Raw genomic sequence first — 18,445 nt, 5'->3', positions numbered from 1 at the left:
GGGGGGGGGGGACATAATTTAAAGAAATTTGATTTGAGTGGTGTTTTACGCCGTACGCAAGAATACTTCACTTATACGATGGCGGCCAGCATTATGGTGGAAGAAAACCTGAAGGAAACCTACAACCATCCGCAGCTTGCTGCCAGACCGTCCCACATATGGCCTGAGAGGAAGCCAGCGTGAGTTGGACTAGAACTCAAAACAACCGCATTGGTGGGAGGATCCTGCATCAGTGTGCTGCGTTGGCGGGCTAATCCCCTTAGCCACTGAGGCCCCTTAAAGAAATTTGTGAATAAAAATAAATCCTTTAGTTAAGTTATGGTCCTTCATGTAGCTTTTCAGTGTGATCATTTGAATAAACCCTTTGACAGGTTAGCTAAGACTGATGTAGTTGATGCATTTCGGAATTTACGTATAAAACCATATCTAACCATGCATCACATTTAAATGGTTGAGGTAAATGGCCCCGATTCCAGGGCACAACTGTGGTAAATAAAACATTCTATGATGCAGGAATTTCTTCTTGTGGATTTTTATTATTTTCATATTTAAAAGTTAACGAGAGATTTCTCGGTATCTTGACTTCCTATAGAGCCATGAATTTTTCACGCTTTTCTTCCTGTAAGCTCAAAAAACCATCAGTAATTTTTTTTTTCAGATTGGTGTTTAAGGCCATAATTAAAAACTTTTTTCCAATCACAGGCATATACAGGTCCTAAGTTTTATTGGTGGAATTAACTGGAGTAAGACACTGCCTTTTAACAAGTAATTGACACATAGATATTAAAGGGATACAGAATCGATTCTGATTGGCTGGTATGAGAAATAGGCACGTCCAGGTTACGCCTATCCTGGGCTGAGATTTTTGATGAGTGCATAGGGTTTAATGTCTTAACAATTTTTCAGTCACATGACCACGAAGGAGTCCTTTGAGTTCTTGTAATGTGCCTCCTTGTTGCAGGATGGATTTCCATCGCTCTTTTATCTAGTGCTGCTTCACTGAGATAACTTACTGGAGGCAAGTAAGCCGCCTCACTCTAGCCATTATACTGATACAGGTCAACCAGTGGTTACAACTTCCTCTTTTAAGGTCTCAGGTGAGGCCGAACCCAGGACTGACCCTGGATCTAGCGCCCCTGAAGCAGATGTTCTACCAGCTGAGCCATACAGGCCAGTCTTTTAGGTGTCATGGGTGTTGCAAATTTATTCAAGTATGAAAGGCAAATGATATCTCACAAGCTTCAATGTAAACCTCATAAGCCATGTCAAACGCTAAACACTACCACCAAGGCCATCTTCATTTGATTAAGTCTGTGATGCCCATAATCAGATTACATATCTATAGCCGAAGATCAATCTTTCTAGCAGAAACGAGGAATCTAGTGTGTCTGGGCGATGTAAAGATGCCTTCCTTTAAAGTCTACAATGACCCACCGGTCTTCATAAATATCACATACAGCAAATTACAGTTCCTCATCTTTTGGAAGCAGTTTTGAGGTTTGGTCTACTGACTGAATCCTCACAACTTCTGCCATTTTCTGGTCAAACCAGCATGTAACATGGAGCTTGTCCACAGTGAAGAAGTACAAGCTGTCTGGACACTTCTGACGTCTGTAAATAGAGCGAGGATCCTGTGTCAGCATGCTAATAATGGCCCTTTTAGCCTCACCAGCATTGTCTAGCAAGGCCAGGCGATGATGGCTATGGTCAGCCGACTTAGAAAAGGCACTGAGTTGTTGGACAGCTGGCTGTGTGAAGCGCACTTGCAGTTTTTTGTCCACTGAAGGTATCCAGGAAGAGGACACGTTGAGACGGCAGTACCTCTGATCTCCAGGGGAGACAACTCTGCCACCAGAGCCAAGAGTGGATGAGCTCCCTTCACAGCCATTACGATGCTCAAATTGATAGTCCTCTTCACTCTCTGTGCAATTCAGATACGAGCCTGTCTGAAAATCTGTCACTGGTATCGAAGTAGACTCCTCTATTAAAGTTTCATGTGCACTTAATTCATCACAAACATGAGGAAAGTGTTTATCACTGCATGCCAAATCATTGTCATCACATTTCAGTTCTACTGCAGTGTTTGGTTCACAGTTAAAATCATTCAACATGGATTCACAGCTTTTATCACATCCAACAGAACAATCAGTGAGTGATTTTGGGTCCTTAATCTGCGATGCATCAGTGACCAGTGTGGTGTCTGATGCAGTGTCCACTGCCGAGGTGATATCCTCTGGTTCAAGGGCCTGGCTCAGGTGTGGAGTGTCATATTCCTGTATGTATGGCTTCACATCTAGAACTGGTGTGCCATCTATGATATCAATACCAGATATGTACATCTTATCCCCTGACAAAAAGACAATGAAAGACATTTATGGAATAATGATGATAACATTCAAAGGCCATAAAAAATTAATATCAGACACATTGTGAAGGTGACACCAAAAACAAAAAAAAAGAAAACGATCCACTTGCCCATTTAAAAAAAAATGTCTTGAGTAACATTTAATTACTTTTTTATGGCCTAACTTTACCAGGCTCAATATTAGCATCATCTTCAGTACATCAGAGCAGAGGCACAGTGTACATGTACCTGTATGTGATAAACTTACAATGGATCATGGTTTACACGAGTCAGGCTGAAATTGTACAAATTATAAGTCAATCAGCCACATTTTAAACACATACAGTGGAAATTTGATGTGATGAGCTACTATGGTTTTACTCATGTTAGATGGAAATGATACACCATCTGTGAAAACGCAGTCCAGATTACCCATAATATGGGTCAACCTGTATCGCATAAACAACAAACTAGATAAGACAACCTTCCGCACGTTACACTGTTTCCACGGACCAGGTTCAGTACATGCTACTCATAGAACAAAAACTGTTTTCTACACAAAACTTGTATTAAATAGTACTCATCTTGTAGATATCACAAACTACGAAAAATGACCTTAATAGTACCTTATTCATACCAGGTCTAATTAAGACTCCATAAGTTCAGACTTCAGCATTAGATGAACAAGCGCAAATTTGTGCGAAAGTTTAGGTCAATTAAGGTAGTTGCAGCACCCTATAAAAAAGGTGACTTTATAAAGTTTCGTGTCATCTTGCACTAAGGCTCCTCTTCAAGTGAACTGCCAATGTTTAAAGACAGGATATCAAAATTTTGACCAACCAAAAAACAGACAATTATCTATTTAAAGTATAATTAATCTGCTTGATGCAGTTAAAAACTCAGTGTTGCTTCCCATAAATAATCTAGATCTGTCAAAGTAAGTTGTCTAGGGCTACTGCAGGTCATGTACCTTTAACAGCATCCAGTTTTGCCAGTGTGAGACCAATTGGATTAGGGCGATGGGGAGACCGTGTAGAAAACACTCCAACTCTCTTCCCACCCAGGCGCGGAGGGCGAACTTTGGCCTTAGTGGCACAGTCAGAGTTTTTGTGGAACAGGAACAAAATCCTGTGAACCAAAAATATAGTATGTAGGGTAAACAAATATTATACATGTAATCATTACATGTGAGGATGCTGAACGTTACACAATTATTACATGCACCATAAATAAGGCAAAAGTGAACAGTTCAAATAAACTTGAATATAATTGTTTTTATTTATTTATTTGATTGGTGTTTTGTGCAATATTCAAGAATATTTCAGCAATAAACGGCAGCCAGCATTATGGTGGGAGAAAACCGGGCCTCTAATTGTATAAAACTGTAGGTAATTTAAATATTTAAATGTATACATAAATTTAGGGTACATGTACATTAAAGGCCACAGCAGTGTACTGACAGAAAAGTAAACAGTGCAGGGAAACTTTGAATCAAACTTCATCTTTCACACATCAAAGCTAATCATCATCTTTTAAAGCTCATAACATACTTGCAATTCTTCTTAAAAAGTCTGAAACTGAAGTTGTACCATCTGTGGAAATGAAAAGAGAATCAACCTTAAATGATTAACACAATAGTTACCAGACATGAGTAAAACTATCCAGATCTTCGAGGGAATGTTCTGGGTTGTTGAAGATGGTCTTCTCTATGGTCAGAACACCCCTTGCATCCCTACACAGCTGAGACTGCCTGGGTGTGCCATTTTTGTATTTAAATACTGATTTTATGAAGCCAATTGGAGTAAATGGCACTGTCATGGTGGAAACAATCTGAAAAGAATACAATTATAGCAATAACAGTAAATTTAAAATACAACTGAATGACACAATTGCAGTTTCATAAAATATTTACTGTTTCAATTTCCTTTTTACAAATTTATTTATTTATTTGATTGGTCTTGGTGGCCAGCATTATTGGTGGAAGGAAACCAGGAGGAAACCTGGCAGAATCCAGGGGGAAACTCAAAACCATCCGCAGGTTGATGGAAGAACTTATCACATACATGGCAACTGGAGTTAGAATTTATCCAGTTTCCACTAGTCTCACACTTGTGTGGCTTTTATTAGTGATGACACATGGGAACACCTACCTGAAATTGATAGCTGAGACGACTATGACTACGGACAAACAAATTATTTGATGCCCAGCAGTAGTATGTTAAAGCCAGCAAGGGAAGTACAGAGATGTTCAAGGTAAGCTTATGGAACAACACAGGGCTGTGATAGTAAACGTAATCACAGTTCTACACAGCTACGATGACAAGTAAGTGTTTTCTTGTATTTTCGTTCCGCCGAATAAGTCGGCGGAAGGCTCCGCTCCCATGTTCATATTTTACCATGGACAGCTTCTTGGCTGTGAACTAGACCTTACCTAATATTAAGAGTTCATAGCCGATTTCTTGGTTATTACTGCAGATATCCTGCGCCAGACAACTGACATGCCTGAGACAGCGTGACAACCAGTTGACAACTGCGCATGTCGTGCCAACAGGAAGTAAGACAGGGTCGCAGTTGACTTCAGGCAGTGGCAAGTATTGAGATTATTGACATTGTCGGAGGCAATGGATAATGATCTAGAGTAGTAAAACAGGTAACGAAATAGACACTTGTTAAACAGAAGGCAAACTCAATGTAGTAACTAAGTGTTAACTTCATATATAGCCACTGTTGGCGAATTTCACTTCGCTTGACTTTCAAATGGTCACCAAGATAAACAAATATGGCGACCATTTGTACGGTGATCGACTCGCTTGTCTTTTGCTTGTGAGTAATGGCCAGTTTCACGTGTGAAGATTTCGAAAATTTCTAAATAACGTTGCTGTCTTTGTAATGGACATCAGACTGAACCATTGCTGCATTGACGTTCATGCGTTAATTTGTAATCGTCTGAAATCAAGCGAACATTATTATGAAATGTGGTTATCTCCCTTGATCAGCTGATTTTTAACTTTCATAATTTTTTCAGCCAAATTCAGTTTTAATTTTTGTGACTGAAAGTTTCAATATTTAACAAACGTGACAATTCAGGTTGGAACACGTAAACTTGAGCAGTATGCAGTCAATTTCAACATCAGTCATCGGGTGACAGTCACATTGAAAAGGCTCTCGTCATAGCCTAATCTAATTAGATCTTGGATGCTGTAACAAAACAACGTCTAACGGAGGACCATTCATAAAACCCTTGGTATATTCCTATCCGCATTTGGAACCTCTGTAGTGTTCTTTACATTAGGCCTGCTGGCAGACAGCTAAGGGTGACTGAAGGTTTTATAAAAGTACCGGTAGCAGCTTGGATGAAATGCTTTTTCTTCCTGATAAAAATGTTGCATTTTAACTGGCTGTAATTCTTTTGTGTCCATGTCATATGAGTGACATATTTCCCATGTGAGATACGAGAAAGAGCAAGAAGGTCATGTCTTGCCAGTATTTTATTTATTATTATTATTTGATTGTTGTTTTACGCCGTACTCAAGAATATTTCACTTAAATGCCGGCGGCCAGCATTATGGTGGGAGGAAACTGGACAGAACCCAGTGGAAACCCATGGCCATCCACAGGTTGCTGATAGACCTTCCCACGTACGACCTCAGAGGAAGCTAGCATGAGCTGGACTTGAATTCATAGCTACCACAATTTTGCCAGTAAAGGAAATCATTTTGTTTTTGTAAATTTATTTTATCTAATTATGACGATCTCAAGAATATTTCACTTACACAACTGCGGTCAGATCATGGTGGGAGGAAACCTAGCAGAGCCCGGGGGAAACCCATGACCATCCGCAGGTTGCCAGCCGACCTGTTTTTTTTTTAATGTTAGGAACTGATTTCATGGATGGTGCTGATGTCGTCCATCATTGACCCACATCTTCAGCTGTCTTTTGTGATAAGATACAGTCCCTATATCACACAACCACAGAAGCACCAACAACCTAGCATTTCATTTTTCTGGCACAGTAACACTGGTGATGAGAGTTTATTGGTTATTTGTCATTGTTTTAGGTGTTTTAATTCTCACAGTATTATAAGCTTTATGAGCCTATGTAGCATCCTGTAGAAATAACGAGTACCATCCTTTAGTTATATGTGAAACCCTCCAATAAGCTTAATAGAGTCACCACTGTAGGACTTTATACTTTTTGTCGAAATGTGAAATGCTATCTCAAAGTGCAGAAATGTAAAATGACAGATATGGCAAAACAGATTCAGTTTCTTGGGTATAGTTCTTTGTTCCCTGACACTTCAGTAGTGGCAGCACTTTGGCAGCAAGGACTCACCCTGCCATGAGAAGACACAGTGTACACATCAGTGAATCACTTTTGTAGCCATATGACTGAAAGATTATTAAATATGACATAAAAACCCAACCTTATATGTGTGATTTGTGAATATTTATTTTCAGGATTTAAGACGTCACCATGGTGGTAGGAGAAGGCCCCAAGCCTCCTGCCTTCAAAGGCTTCATGAGTGAGGAGCTGAGGATGCCAAAGTATGAAGCAGTAAAACGTGTTAAACCAGGGAAGCAGGATAGCATGTACCGAGTTTCATGGCCCAAATATGATAACGTGAGTTTCAACTTGATGTTGCATTGTTGAAGACAGAACATTAGAAAGTGATCCACATTGGTCCATCTGCGTAAATATACAAAGCTGGGTGGGGTAGGCAGTTTAAGAACTCTTTTTATTTTATTTTGGCTAATGAAATATTTTGTTTTTGTTTAGAATGAAAAATGTATATGGGGTTTTTGAAGGAATTAACATTCATACAAAATATTTTTACAAAAAATGCCAAAATCCCAAAGTTGATGCTGTGATTTGGTCTATTGATCACTTTACACCCAATACAAATATTTTTAAAAGAGGTGACTTGAACTTTAAGTTAGTTCACCAAATCAGAATAGTTAAATTTCCCCATAAGGTGCACTGAAGTTTTCTATATGTCTGAATATGCTTTGTGTTTATATTTTACGGAACAGAACACACATTACATTACATGGTTATACATGTATGACTGCTTTTAGGGTCATCACTGACCAAGTTTAAGGATACATGAAACAATACATTACATTTCTATAACATGAGGAGTATAGTTTAGAAGAAGAAAAAAAGTTGTGCGAGAAAACAAAAAGGATTATCAAACAAAAACATTTATAAGTATATTTCATATTTTTTAATAACAGCTCTGTTTCATGCATTCAGTGGTTGGAAATATTTGGAGTTGACATATGCATGTACCTGCAGGATCACATACACGACCAGCTTAGTCACCCCCTCCCCCAAACAAAGTTGTTATAACTGATATCACTGTTGATGTCACCACATCAAGCTACTTAAGTTCTGGACTGACCGCTGGGTCCTTAGAAAAACTAAATGTACTTCAAAGCCATTTTTATGCCCCAAGATGAAAGCTGAGAAGCTTTTTTGTACTTCTGTATTTTAGGCCCATCATATACTCCAAATTAAGAAATGTAGAAATTAAGTAGTGTAGAGTGCATTAGTTCAGGCATTAGTTCAGGCCACAAGCCCTGCCCAGTTTCCAATCCCATAGACTTGAAAGCCTGTGTAAAGGTGAAATATGGGGACTAAATGCCCCAGTAAATTAACAATAAATTTATATGATAGTTTTTCCTGTAAATATGATCTGTGGTTTTAGGCTGATGTTGGACATAAGGTGGATGAGGTGATAGGTGCTGTGTCACTGTTTGCCCCCTATTCACATGAAAGTGGTAAGTCAGTTTTGCATCCCAGCTTTCTGACCTAATAATTTATATTTAAAATCTGTCTTTTGATTGTTGTAGCATTTAAAGAAAATTGAGATTTGATTTGTTTGAATCCTTGTCTCTTCAGCATGTTTGACCAGTACCTTTCAGGGTGTAGTGGTCTTCCCCTTAGGTCTGCAAGGTTTGCGCCAAACACTTCAACACTTAATACTGCTAAAGCTTTATTCTTGTCACAGCCGAAGCTGATTAGCTCTTGATCAGTGTGCTAGAACCCAACTTCCTGGTTCGGTTGCAGATTTAAGTCAGGAGGTTTGTCTTGGCCTTCATGAAGGGCTGTTGTTTCTCAACCTGTAAACTTGGCAGCTTTCGTATTTAAGTATGCTATTTATGACTGTGGGGTAAAAGCGTTGTGAATTAAATCATAAGTAAATGTACTACACTACAGAATGATCTTTCTTTGAATTTTCAGAAAGTGAAGTGAGGGAAATCCAGCTGGAGCGACCTGTCACACCCATCAATGTGAGTTGCTGTTTCTTTCACCCTCACGTAAATTTCATTTAGCAGTAAATTTGGTTCTGTGACATACAATTAATTTACCTCCATGTACCTTTTAAAATGCAATTTTCCAGAGTTTTATGCTTTCCTCTAGGATGAAATCCGCACCCCACCAACCTCGTTCAATCAGCTGGTGAAGTATGTGAGACGCCGAATTGCAGCCAAACGGGACATGGCCTACTTATCTGTTGAGGATCAACAAAACTTGGTCAGTCTACTAGGTTTATATACTTCCTTCATTTTAAGATTAATTCATATGCAACTGCTCTTGGCATGGGAACACAATACCAGATTATCTGAAACACAAATCCCTGCTTTCAAGCTATAGAGATAATTTTAGAATCTTGTGGTCTTGTCACGCTTATAATGTGCTGTACATAACTTAAAGTTGCACAATTGATTATCAGGTTTATACAGGATTTATTAATTGATTCTGGGTTTCAGGCTGGGATTTTAATGGGAGAAGTGAATGGCATATGGAGGGAAGTAAAGAAACAAGTTGATGATCCTTTCCTGGTAAGTTAAATCTGGCTGTAGATCAGAGGTTTACTATAAACTCTGGTAAAGCTTCTGTCTGAGTGAGAGCACCTTGTTTCACTCCACTAAATCACCAGTGTTCTAATTTATCCTGCTTTTTAGGGGCTGCATTATGCTTTTACCCTAATACGGCTCACTTTGTCAAGCTCTGGGCTGCATGGGTAGTCATACAGTACCTTTCCCTGAGCTTTACATCATTTCTTTCAGTATTTTCCTTGGTTTTCGTGAGTTACTGTCGCTTACTTTCGCACGATCAGTGTTGGCAGCAAGATGACAAAAGAGAGTGATTAGCCCCCGGCCCATTGCATTACCCTGCAGGGCACTTAGCAGCTCTGGCTGCTAATCCTCGCCACATGGGGTCAAGTTACTGACAGTCAGGTGTGCAGGTCTTCCAACTAGTAGGCCTACATGTACATCTCTAAATGTACCTGTGGATGAAATCGAAGCAAGTATTAAGACAGGTGATATTTATTACAAACCTTTAAATTCCAAACACTGTCTGAAAGCATGACCACGCCAAACAAGGAATGTACATGCACAATGTACACTGCAGACGAACTGATTATTTGGGTTAGGCCTATGTGGAAAGCACCTGACTCCGTTATGTGGTGAACGGTTGTCTGCTGAGAACCCTAATTATGCAACGGATATGTGTACAGGTGTATTTTAGCTAAAAACAAATTTCACTGAGAAAAATCATCAGCTTCCCGTGTCCACGTAATTTCAATTTAGTATGTCAGTCTACACGTACATTTTGTTTCTTTACAGTCGGAGCTGTCCTAATGCAGAAGAGTTCCTTTTCCCACATTTTTATATCAGGAAACTCCATTAAAAACAGAAAAAATACTCCACAAGAGGTTTTGGAAAACTACCACCATTTACTTTTAACCCTTTTTTGGTAGCACTGTGTGCGAGCCGAGCATATCAAGAGACAGGATTTGCTTGAGTTGTTATCACATAAGGAGTTCACACAACGCCGTCATTGGGTTTATAAAAAAATTGTTTTATGATTTCCTGTATATGGCTTTGCCCACACGTGATTTACATGTCGCCAGCCACAGACAAGATTATTGTTTTGCCTTTTGCCAGCAAAAATCAATGGGTGGACACATGGAAATTTTGAGTCCTGTGAGTGTAGGTGGCTTGTATCTACATGTAGATAAAACCAATCTATATGACTAAAATTTCATCTTAAGGGACTCGATTTAATATTAAGTAAATGAAGTATTCATATTTACAAAAGCTGACAGTCTGTCAAATTTTGCCAGAATGAACAAGAAATGTTTAGCTGCAGCGGTGCAAACGCACATGTGTAGGTGTCGCTTTGTTTGCAATTTAACATCTTCATATCGTCTGCTGGTAGGCCTAGTTTGCAAATACAGATTCAAGGTGTGCTAAATTCTGCCACAGCTTTGTATGTGGAGAACCCTGCAGTATAAAAACGGATTTTTTTGTCATGACACTCCACATGCATAAAAGTGCTGGGTAGTCACGCTTAATCTCCACAGTTTTCTCCCAAATTCACATTTATCACAAAGTAATAATAATAAAACAACTTGTTGCGAAGTGCATGTACTAAAACTATTATGATTAAATCTGAGGAAAACAGGAACTGTTGGCAGTAGGAGTATAGACTAACTGCTTAGTGAAGCTTGAGCTTGTTTATTACATTCTTGAACTGTCAGTATAATCCCCTGACCAGCCCTGATGCTCTCCCGTGGCGCTCAGTCAGTAACAAAAACAACTAACGCAATGAATCCTGGGATACACTTTAGGAGTCCCAGGGCAAAACTTGAGGTCATTTACGGTATGTTGACATTGGAAGGAAACATCTATGGCATTGACTGCTAGAATTAACCTCACTGACGCACACTTAAAATGTTAAGGGAGGGAAATAAAGCAGCTGGACTGAATTATTTGTTTTAAAATTTATGAGCAAAACTGTACATAACTGATTATGTGAATTATATTAGCTGTTGTAGAATTTGGAAATCAAATATCATTGTGCATGTTCTGGCCTTGAACGTTGGTACCTTGAAGGGTTTGAGATGCAAGGCTGATTGTATACAGGTGGTGAGAGTAAGGCGACATCAGAATTCTTGTGCAATACATGTACATCATTACCTCTTACTGAGGTTTATTTTGCACGTTAAATTGGCTGATCTTAGTTGTATCTGTTTTCAGCCCATACCTCCATTTAACATCTGGGGGGGTTGCAGCCGACATAAAGAGCCAGAGCAACCCAAAGGTCTAATCGTAATACGTACTATGGAAGGTCTTTATAGCATAGTAGCTTCTATCAGAACTGTGTATGTATATTTCATCATGCAGGTGTTTGATCCAGATGCTTTGATATGGAGTTATGCTGAATATGTATGGCATGCTGAATAAAGTCACATGATCATCTCTGCATACGTCGTCTAAACCTCTGCTCAGTGTGGTACTGAGGTCATTTAAATGAGTTTACATGTAATTGTTTATGTTGCTTGAATGTTAACAGAGTGCCGAAGACAACAGTGAATTGAACAGAAGAATAATTGTGTACATTGTGACTGTCTGTGAACGCTTGTTCAAGCACTATCTTCATAAAGCCGTAGGTAAGTTACATTTGCAGTTGATGTCTTTACAATAAGGCATACAATCAAAACAATGTAATGTTTTATAATATTTTATTTATTTATTTGATTGGTGTTTTACGCCGTACTCAAGAATATTTCACTTATACGATGACGGCCAGCATTATTGTAGGAGGAAACCGGGCAGAGCCCGTGGTGAAACCCACGACCATCCGCAGGTTGCTGACAGACCTTCCCACGTATGGCCGGAGAGGAAGCCAGCATGAGCTGGACTTGAACTCACGGGGACCGCATTGGTGAGAGACTCCTGGGTCATTACGCTGCGCTAGTGTGCTAATCAACTGAACCACAGAGGCCCATGTTTTATAATAATAATAATAATGTATTTGAATGAAAATCTATTGTATTCATTGTTCAGTTTGATAAAAGCAGTCCTGTTCGGAAGAAAATATTCCATCTTAATCATTTTGTTTTCAAGTGAAAGTTTTCTATGGACTGTGGAGTTCCACATACTTTTCTCACCAAGATGAATTCATGCCATAGTGCTGATGATGAAATTTTTTTTAGAAAACCTGTTTTGCTTTTGAGTCACTTGTTTTGAAGCATTCTTGACATGCTTGAGTAATATTAATCTCCAGCATGCCACAAGAAACTAAGATGTTGATTAAGTCATTTCTTATTAGGGTCATTTGATTTTCCGAGCTATGATAAATATGTATAGTTGTTATAGACTTTAGTAACCTGTTGTATATACAAATGATCCCCCTTGGGCTCGTCTCTAAATGAACCACATTTTATTACCCCAGTTCTTAACAGAAGAGGTATCTTCAGTGGACCAGCAAACATGTGCAGGCTAAAAGCTCAACTAGCCTTGGATGCCAATAAGCTGTAAGTGTGTGTTTATGCCTGAAGTGTTTATTGCATGGTTAAAGCAGGAGGTAGGTTAGCAGTCTTTTAGTGTAGAGAAGAAACCTTCCTGGGTCATGACTGAAGATGGAACGAAACAGAAAAGCAACTTACCTGTAGCACATAATATGTGCTTAACTTTTGAGTATGAGACCAGTATTATGGTCCAAATGTTTTTATAAACTCTATATATAAATAAGATTGGGAGAGCTTTGTAATCTGAGGGATTTGTTTCCAGCTTTTGCTGCAAACTAAACAATAATTACGAAAAAATTCAGTGCTATTTACCCATATAATAAACTTGTTTTTTTTTTGTTTTTTTCTCTTCAGCCTGAACATCCTGACAGTGCGTCGGTATATTGTGGCAGACATGCAAAGCTGTGGTCGAGCCGCGTCAGCTGCATCAGTTGCATCATCTGCATCATCTCCCCATCGCTTCAATCTTCTGTCCTTCAACTCTCTGGTACACACACAGTTGTCCGTAATGTGATGTGATTTGTGATAAATGTTAATGTAAAATGGTGATTTACTTCAATACAGACTCACTGATCTTTGCCTGAATGTGAAATCACCATATGATAACAGGATGTCGTGGATAACCCTCTGATTTTTGTGTGAATGTGGTCTCACCGTCTGGTGCTGACTTCTCTGTGATTACAGATGTTGTGAATCACTGTCTGAATGCAGAGTTCAATGATCTTTGTGTGAATGTGGTCTCACCATCTGGGGCTCACTTCTGTGTGATTACAGATGGCTTGAATCGCTGTCTGAATGTAGACTCGATGATCTTTGTGTGAATGTTGTCTCACCTTCTGGTGCTGACTTCTGTGTGATTACAGATAGCGTGAATCACTGTCTGAATGTAGACTCAATGATCTTTGTGTGAATGTTGTGTCACCATCTGGTGCTGACTTCTGTGTGATTACAGATGTCATGAATCACTGTCTGAATGCAGACTTCAATGATCTTTGTGTGAATGTGGTCTCACCATCTGGTGCTGACTTCTCTGTGATTACAGATGTTGTGAATCACTGTCTGAATGCAGAGTTCAATGATCTTTGTGTGAATGTGGTCTCACCATCTGGGGCTCACTTCTGTGTGATTACAGATGGCTTGAATCACTGTCTGAATGTAGACTCGATGATCTTTGTTTGAATGTTGTCTCACCTTCTGGTGCTGACTTCTGTGTGATTACAGATGGCGTGAATCACTGTCTGAATGTAGACTCAATGATCTTTGTGTGAATGTTGTGTCACCATCTGGTGCTGACTTCTGTGTGATTACAGAAGTCATGAATCACTGTCTGAATGCAGACTTCAATGATCTTTGTGTGAATGTGGTCTCACCATCTGGTGCTGACTTCTGTGTGATTACAGATGTCATGAATCGCTGTCTGAATGTAGACTCGATGATCTCTGTGTGAATGTGGTCTCACCATCTGGTGCTGACTTCTGTGTGATTACAGATGTCATGAATCACTGCCTGAATGCAGACTTCAATGATCTTTGTGTGAATGTGGTCTCACCATCTGGTGCTGACTTCTGTGTGATTACAGATGTCATGAATCACTGTCTGAATGCAGACTTCAATGATCTTTGTGTGAATGTGGTCTCACCATCTGGTGCTGACTTCTGTGTGATTACAGATGTCATGAATCACTGTCTGAATGCAGACTTCAATGATCTTTGTGTGAATGTGGTCTCACCATCTGGTGCTGACTTCTGTGTGATTACAGATGTCATGAATCACTGTCTGAATGCAGACTTCAATGATCTTTGTTTGAATGTGGTCTCACCGCATGGTACTGACTTCTGTATGATTACAGGATGTCATGGATCACTGTCTGAATGTAGACTCGCTGATCCTTGTTCGAATGTAGACTGGCTGACCCTTGTTTGAATGTGGTCTCACTGTCTGGTACTGGCTTCTGTGTGATTACATGATATCATGGATCACTGTCTGAATGCAGACTCACTGATCTTTGTCTGACATTTGGTACTGACTGCTGTGTGATTACGTACAGGATGTGGATTACTGTCTGAATGCTGACTCACTGATCTTCATCTGAATGTGATCTGTACATCTGGTACAGACTGCTGTGCCATTACAGGATATCCTGTATCACTTTCTGAATACAGACCCTTTGATCTTTGTCTGTATATGGTGTGATTATAGATACTGATCTCTGTAAATAGAGGCTGTCGCGGATGACCATTTGAATACAGACCCTCTGATCTTTGTCTGAATGTAGGATGATTATAGATACTGATCTCTGTGTGAATATAGGCTGTCGTGGATAACCGTTTGAATACAGACCCTCTGATCTTTGTCTGAATGTAGGATGATTATAGATACTGATCTCTGTGTGAATATAGGCTGTCGTGGATAACCGTTTGAATACAGACCCTCTGATCTTTGTCTGAATGTGGGATGATGATAGGCACTGATCTCTGTGTGAATATAGGCTGTCGTGGATAGCCGTTTGAATACAGACCCTCTGATCTTTGTCTGAATGTGGGATGATTATAGATACTGATCTCTGTGTGAATATAGGCTGTCGTGGATAACCGTTTGAATACAGTTTCTCTGATCTTTGTCTGAATGTGGGATGATTATAGATACTGATCTCTGTGTGAATATAGGCTGTCATGGATAACCGTTTGAATACAGACCCTCTGATCTTTGTCTGAATGTGGGATGATGATAGGCACTGATCTCTATGTGAATATAGGCTTTTGTGGATGACCGTTTGAATACAGTTTCTCTGATCTTTGTCTGAATGTGAAATCGTTAAAGATACTGATCTCTGAATCCAGGCTGTCATGGACATGTCAAAAACATGTGTGAATGACAATTCAATGAATATTGAACTGCTTGAATACCAAGTAATCAACACTTTAGTGGCTGAAAGTTGTTTACAAAAAGTTGTGGTAGAGAGATTGTTCACTAATGTAGACCTGGTTGTATTTTTTCGAAGAGATACATTCATCTCTGCGGGTCTGCTTGATTTGCAACCAGCTAGCTATATGGCGTATGCCGCTTCTCACTTCGCCGCAGCAAGATTGGTTGATTTACTCAAGCTTTGGCAGGAGTGGTGAGCATCGGCGCAGAATCGTGGATGCATGTCTGAGTGAGGCCTTATAATAGCTGTAGAATCACAGTTATAATGAATTTGCTGTTAGACACTGTTGTGATTGTGTTATTTTTTGACCAAACTTCCAGCTTTTTTCTCATCATCATGATCTGTATCGCTGATAGTTTCACTGATTTGCAAGATTGTGGCACTCAGTACAACATTTGACACCATGTTAATGTCATCACCGGGTTAATTGTTTCATGTCGCCTGACCGGCACATGACCAGATACATGACAAATCAAGCAGGCCCTGCATGTTTCAAAGTTATTATGCCATTGCAGAGGTCAAATTAAATAGGCAGCTGGGTGAAAAGTGACTTGAAGTTAGTGACTTGTATCAAGTAATTTAGAAATCAACATATCTTAGTGTGCTAGCATAGCCCTGTGACTCTTGGCAATGCTGACACCATGAGTTAAAGTCTACCAATCAGATAAATAAATAAATCACATATACAGCTTTTGTTTAAATAAATGAAATAAAATGACAAGATGACTAGAAGATCATGTGTTGTTTTGGGGTTTTCCCCGACTTTTTACTGATTGTATTGTGGCCTTCAGATGGAGTCGATACGACCAAATAGAGGTGTTGGGCATCGAAGGTTAAAAACACCCTATCAGGAACTTCAAGAGGTCAGTGAAAATCCTTTTTTGTGAAAATGCAGTCATTGTTTACAATACATAGTTTTTATCTTTACTGCACGGTGTTATTGTCATTGTATTTAGAATTCTAAATTGGTACTGAGTAGAAACTTCTGAAAACAGTTACAAAATCCCATGTATACATGTACCTTTCCCTTCATTGTTTGGCAACGTTATTTGAAAATTCTAACATGCTTGTATATTCAGCATTGTATCAGTTATGTAGTGGCAGAGCTGACTTTAAAGCACCCACTGAGTAATTTCAGGAGTTTGTGAGGCCTTTTGCGTTAAAACTGTCGGTCATTGTTTCGTACAATACATATTGTACTCTATCTTCGGTGAATATTGCGCTGTGTTACTGGCATTGTATGTAAACTTTTTGGAGCTGAGTAGAATTTCGTAAAACACTGGATTACAAAGCGCCATCTTTAGGCCTATATGATTGATTGATGAGTAGTGTTATTTGAAAATTCAACGTACTTGTACATGTACCAACATTGTGGCCCTGTCTCACTAATATTTGGTGACAACTTTGTTTCCATTTATGGGTATTTCTATTCTACAAGAACATAACACTGTCTCTCTATGTAATTGACAGCTTTGTGACCAGATGCCACAGTTGGACACTAGCAAACTATGTCGCCTTTTGGATGCAATACCAGAAGGCTTGATAGACAGGACTCTATCAGAAGGTAATGAAAACAAAAAAACAGTGTCTTTGGCGACTTTTTAAGTTGTTAATATACTGTAGTGTATAGTCTATGATTTTGATATTCAGCAAACACGACAAAGGAAAAAAGCAAGCAAACAGTAGAGGTCATCTTTCATTCAGTGCTGTCCTTATGTAAATGACCCATGTTAAAAGATGGCATGTCAAAATGTGACTGACCAACTTATACATATAGAGACTAATGCTGTCGCTGTGAGCTCATGCTGGCTTCCTGTACGGCTGTACGTGGGAAGGTCTGCCAGGAACCTGCGAATGGTCTTGGATTTCCCGTGAGCTCGTCCAGGTTTCCGCACAAAGTAATTCTGGCTGCTGTTGTAGAAGTGAAATACTCTTGAATATGTCATAAAACACCAATCAGATAAAAAAAAGTATTCACAAAGAGCTGATTAGAGCTGTTTGCAGCAGATAAAATTGTAACTCTTTCGTTGTTAAATGTTTCCTTGTTAAATGTAAAAGTAGCAAGTATGAGTAAATTTTGTGGTCTGATGATTTTTAAGTACCACTTTGTATCTCAAAAAGGTACATATATTTTGGTTCCTGGGTTTCTGAACTGGGATTATTATAACAGTTAAGCAGATTTTATTACTCATGGTATTATTTCATCTAGTTTCACTTTTTTTAACTTTCAGATGTACATGTAATGGACATTCCGAGCAGGATTTCTCATACTGAATTTACAGACTCTTTGTAAGTTGTTGTGCATGAAAGCTAAATTTCGATTAAACTGCAGTAACTGCATATATACTGCATTTTTAAAGATAGATATCTATAAAGACAGTTTTTCATTGTGTTGATAAGTTTGTTTGTTAGATTTAGACTACAAGGGAAACTCAGTAAGTTGTGAAATCAGAAGTTCAGCTTTGCCCAGTGGTGTGTTGACTGTGTTATCAAACCATTTTGCGATGATTAGACTACTGAGGTATTGTACATGTATTCTCAACAAGGGTTAGCATTTCCTTTGTAGGCATGGGGCACACTGAATGGCATTTTACATTACATTGATTTTCATTTTATATTCGCCTCGGGAGCGGAAGACCAGGATCAATCCTGGGCCGAGTCACACCTGACCTTAAAAGAGGAAGTTGTTACTTCGTCGCTTGGCATTCAGCGTAATGGGGATAGTGCAACGACTGGTTGACCCCTATCAGTATTATGACTCGGGCGGGATCACTTACTTGCCTTCAGTAAGGTGTCTCAGTGAAGCAGCACTAGATAAAAGAGCGGTGGAAATCCGTCCTGCAACAAGGA

General features: G+C 39.2%; 2 protein-coding genes across 2 annotated transcripts in view; one reads left to right on the top strand and one right to left on the bottom strand.

The window, feature by feature from the left end:
* Positions 1-631: 631 nt before the first annotated feature.
* On the bottom strand, positions 632-5,482 carry LOC135473290 (tRNA (adenine(37)-N6)-methyltransferase-like). The gene is made up of 4 exons (XM_064753138.1): positions 5,420-5,482; positions 3,987-4,174; positions 3,315-3,472; positions 632-2,347 (listed from the first exon to the last, which is right to left on the bottom strand). The coding sequence occupies exons 1-4, from the start codon at positions 5,480-5,482 to the stop codon at positions 1,464-1,466; spliced, it is 1,293 nt and encodes a 430-aa protein (XP_064609208.1). The 3' UTR covers positions 632-1,463.
* Positions 4,925-18,445, top strand: part of LOC135473289 (coiled-coil domain-containing protein 87-like) — a 32,710-nt gene continuing 19,189 nt past the window's right edge. The window contains exons 1-12 of the mRNA XM_064753136.1: positions 4,925-4,994; positions 6,803-6,965; positions 8,053-8,125; positions 8,589-8,638; positions 8,769-8,882; positions 9,119-9,190; positions 11,712-11,808; positions 12,594-12,675; positions 13,024-13,156; positions 16,387-16,458; positions 17,066-17,159; positions 17,827-17,884. Coding sequence (XP_064609206.1) covers positions 6,819-6,965; positions 8,053-8,125; positions 8,589-8,638; positions 8,769-8,882; positions 9,119-9,190; positions 11,712-11,808; positions 12,594-12,675; positions 13,024-13,156; positions 16,387-16,458; positions 17,066-17,159; positions 17,827-17,884 — 992 coding nt within the window. The 5' untranslated portion in view covers positions 4,925-4,994; positions 6,803-6,818. The remainder of the gene's footprint in view (positions 4,995-6,802; positions 6,966-8,052; positions 8,126-8,588; positions 8,639-8,768; positions 8,883-9,118; positions 9,191-11,711; positions 11,809-12,593; positions 12,676-13,023; positions 13,157-16,386; positions 16,459-17,065; positions 17,160-17,826; positions 17,885-18,445) is intronic.

This window comes from Liolophura sinensis, chromosome 8, assembly GCF_032854445.1.
Source record: "Liolophura sinensis isolate JHLJ2023 chromosome 8, CUHK_Ljap_v2, whole genome shotgun sequence".
Taxonomy (NCBI): Eukaryota; Metazoa; Mollusca; class Polyplacophora; order Chitonida; family Chitonidae; genus Liolophura; species Liolophura sinensis.
The sequence above is the reverse complement of the archived record's forward strand: the minus strand, read 5'-3'. Positions and strand labels throughout refer to the sequence as shown.

Coding starts and splice junctions, on each gene's coding strand:
- LOC135473290 (XM_064753138.1), bottom strand. CDS start 5,482: ATGACTGATGTTGAAATTGACTGCATACTGCTCAAGTTTACGTGTTCC. Junction 3,473..3,986: donor GATAGTTTTACTCATGTCTG/GTAACTATTGTG, acceptor TTTGGTTCACAG/GATTTTGTTCCTGTTCCACA. Junction 2,348..3,314: donor AAAACTGGATGCTGTTAAAG/GTACATGACCTG, acceptor TCTTTTTGTCAG/GGGATAAGATGTACATATCT.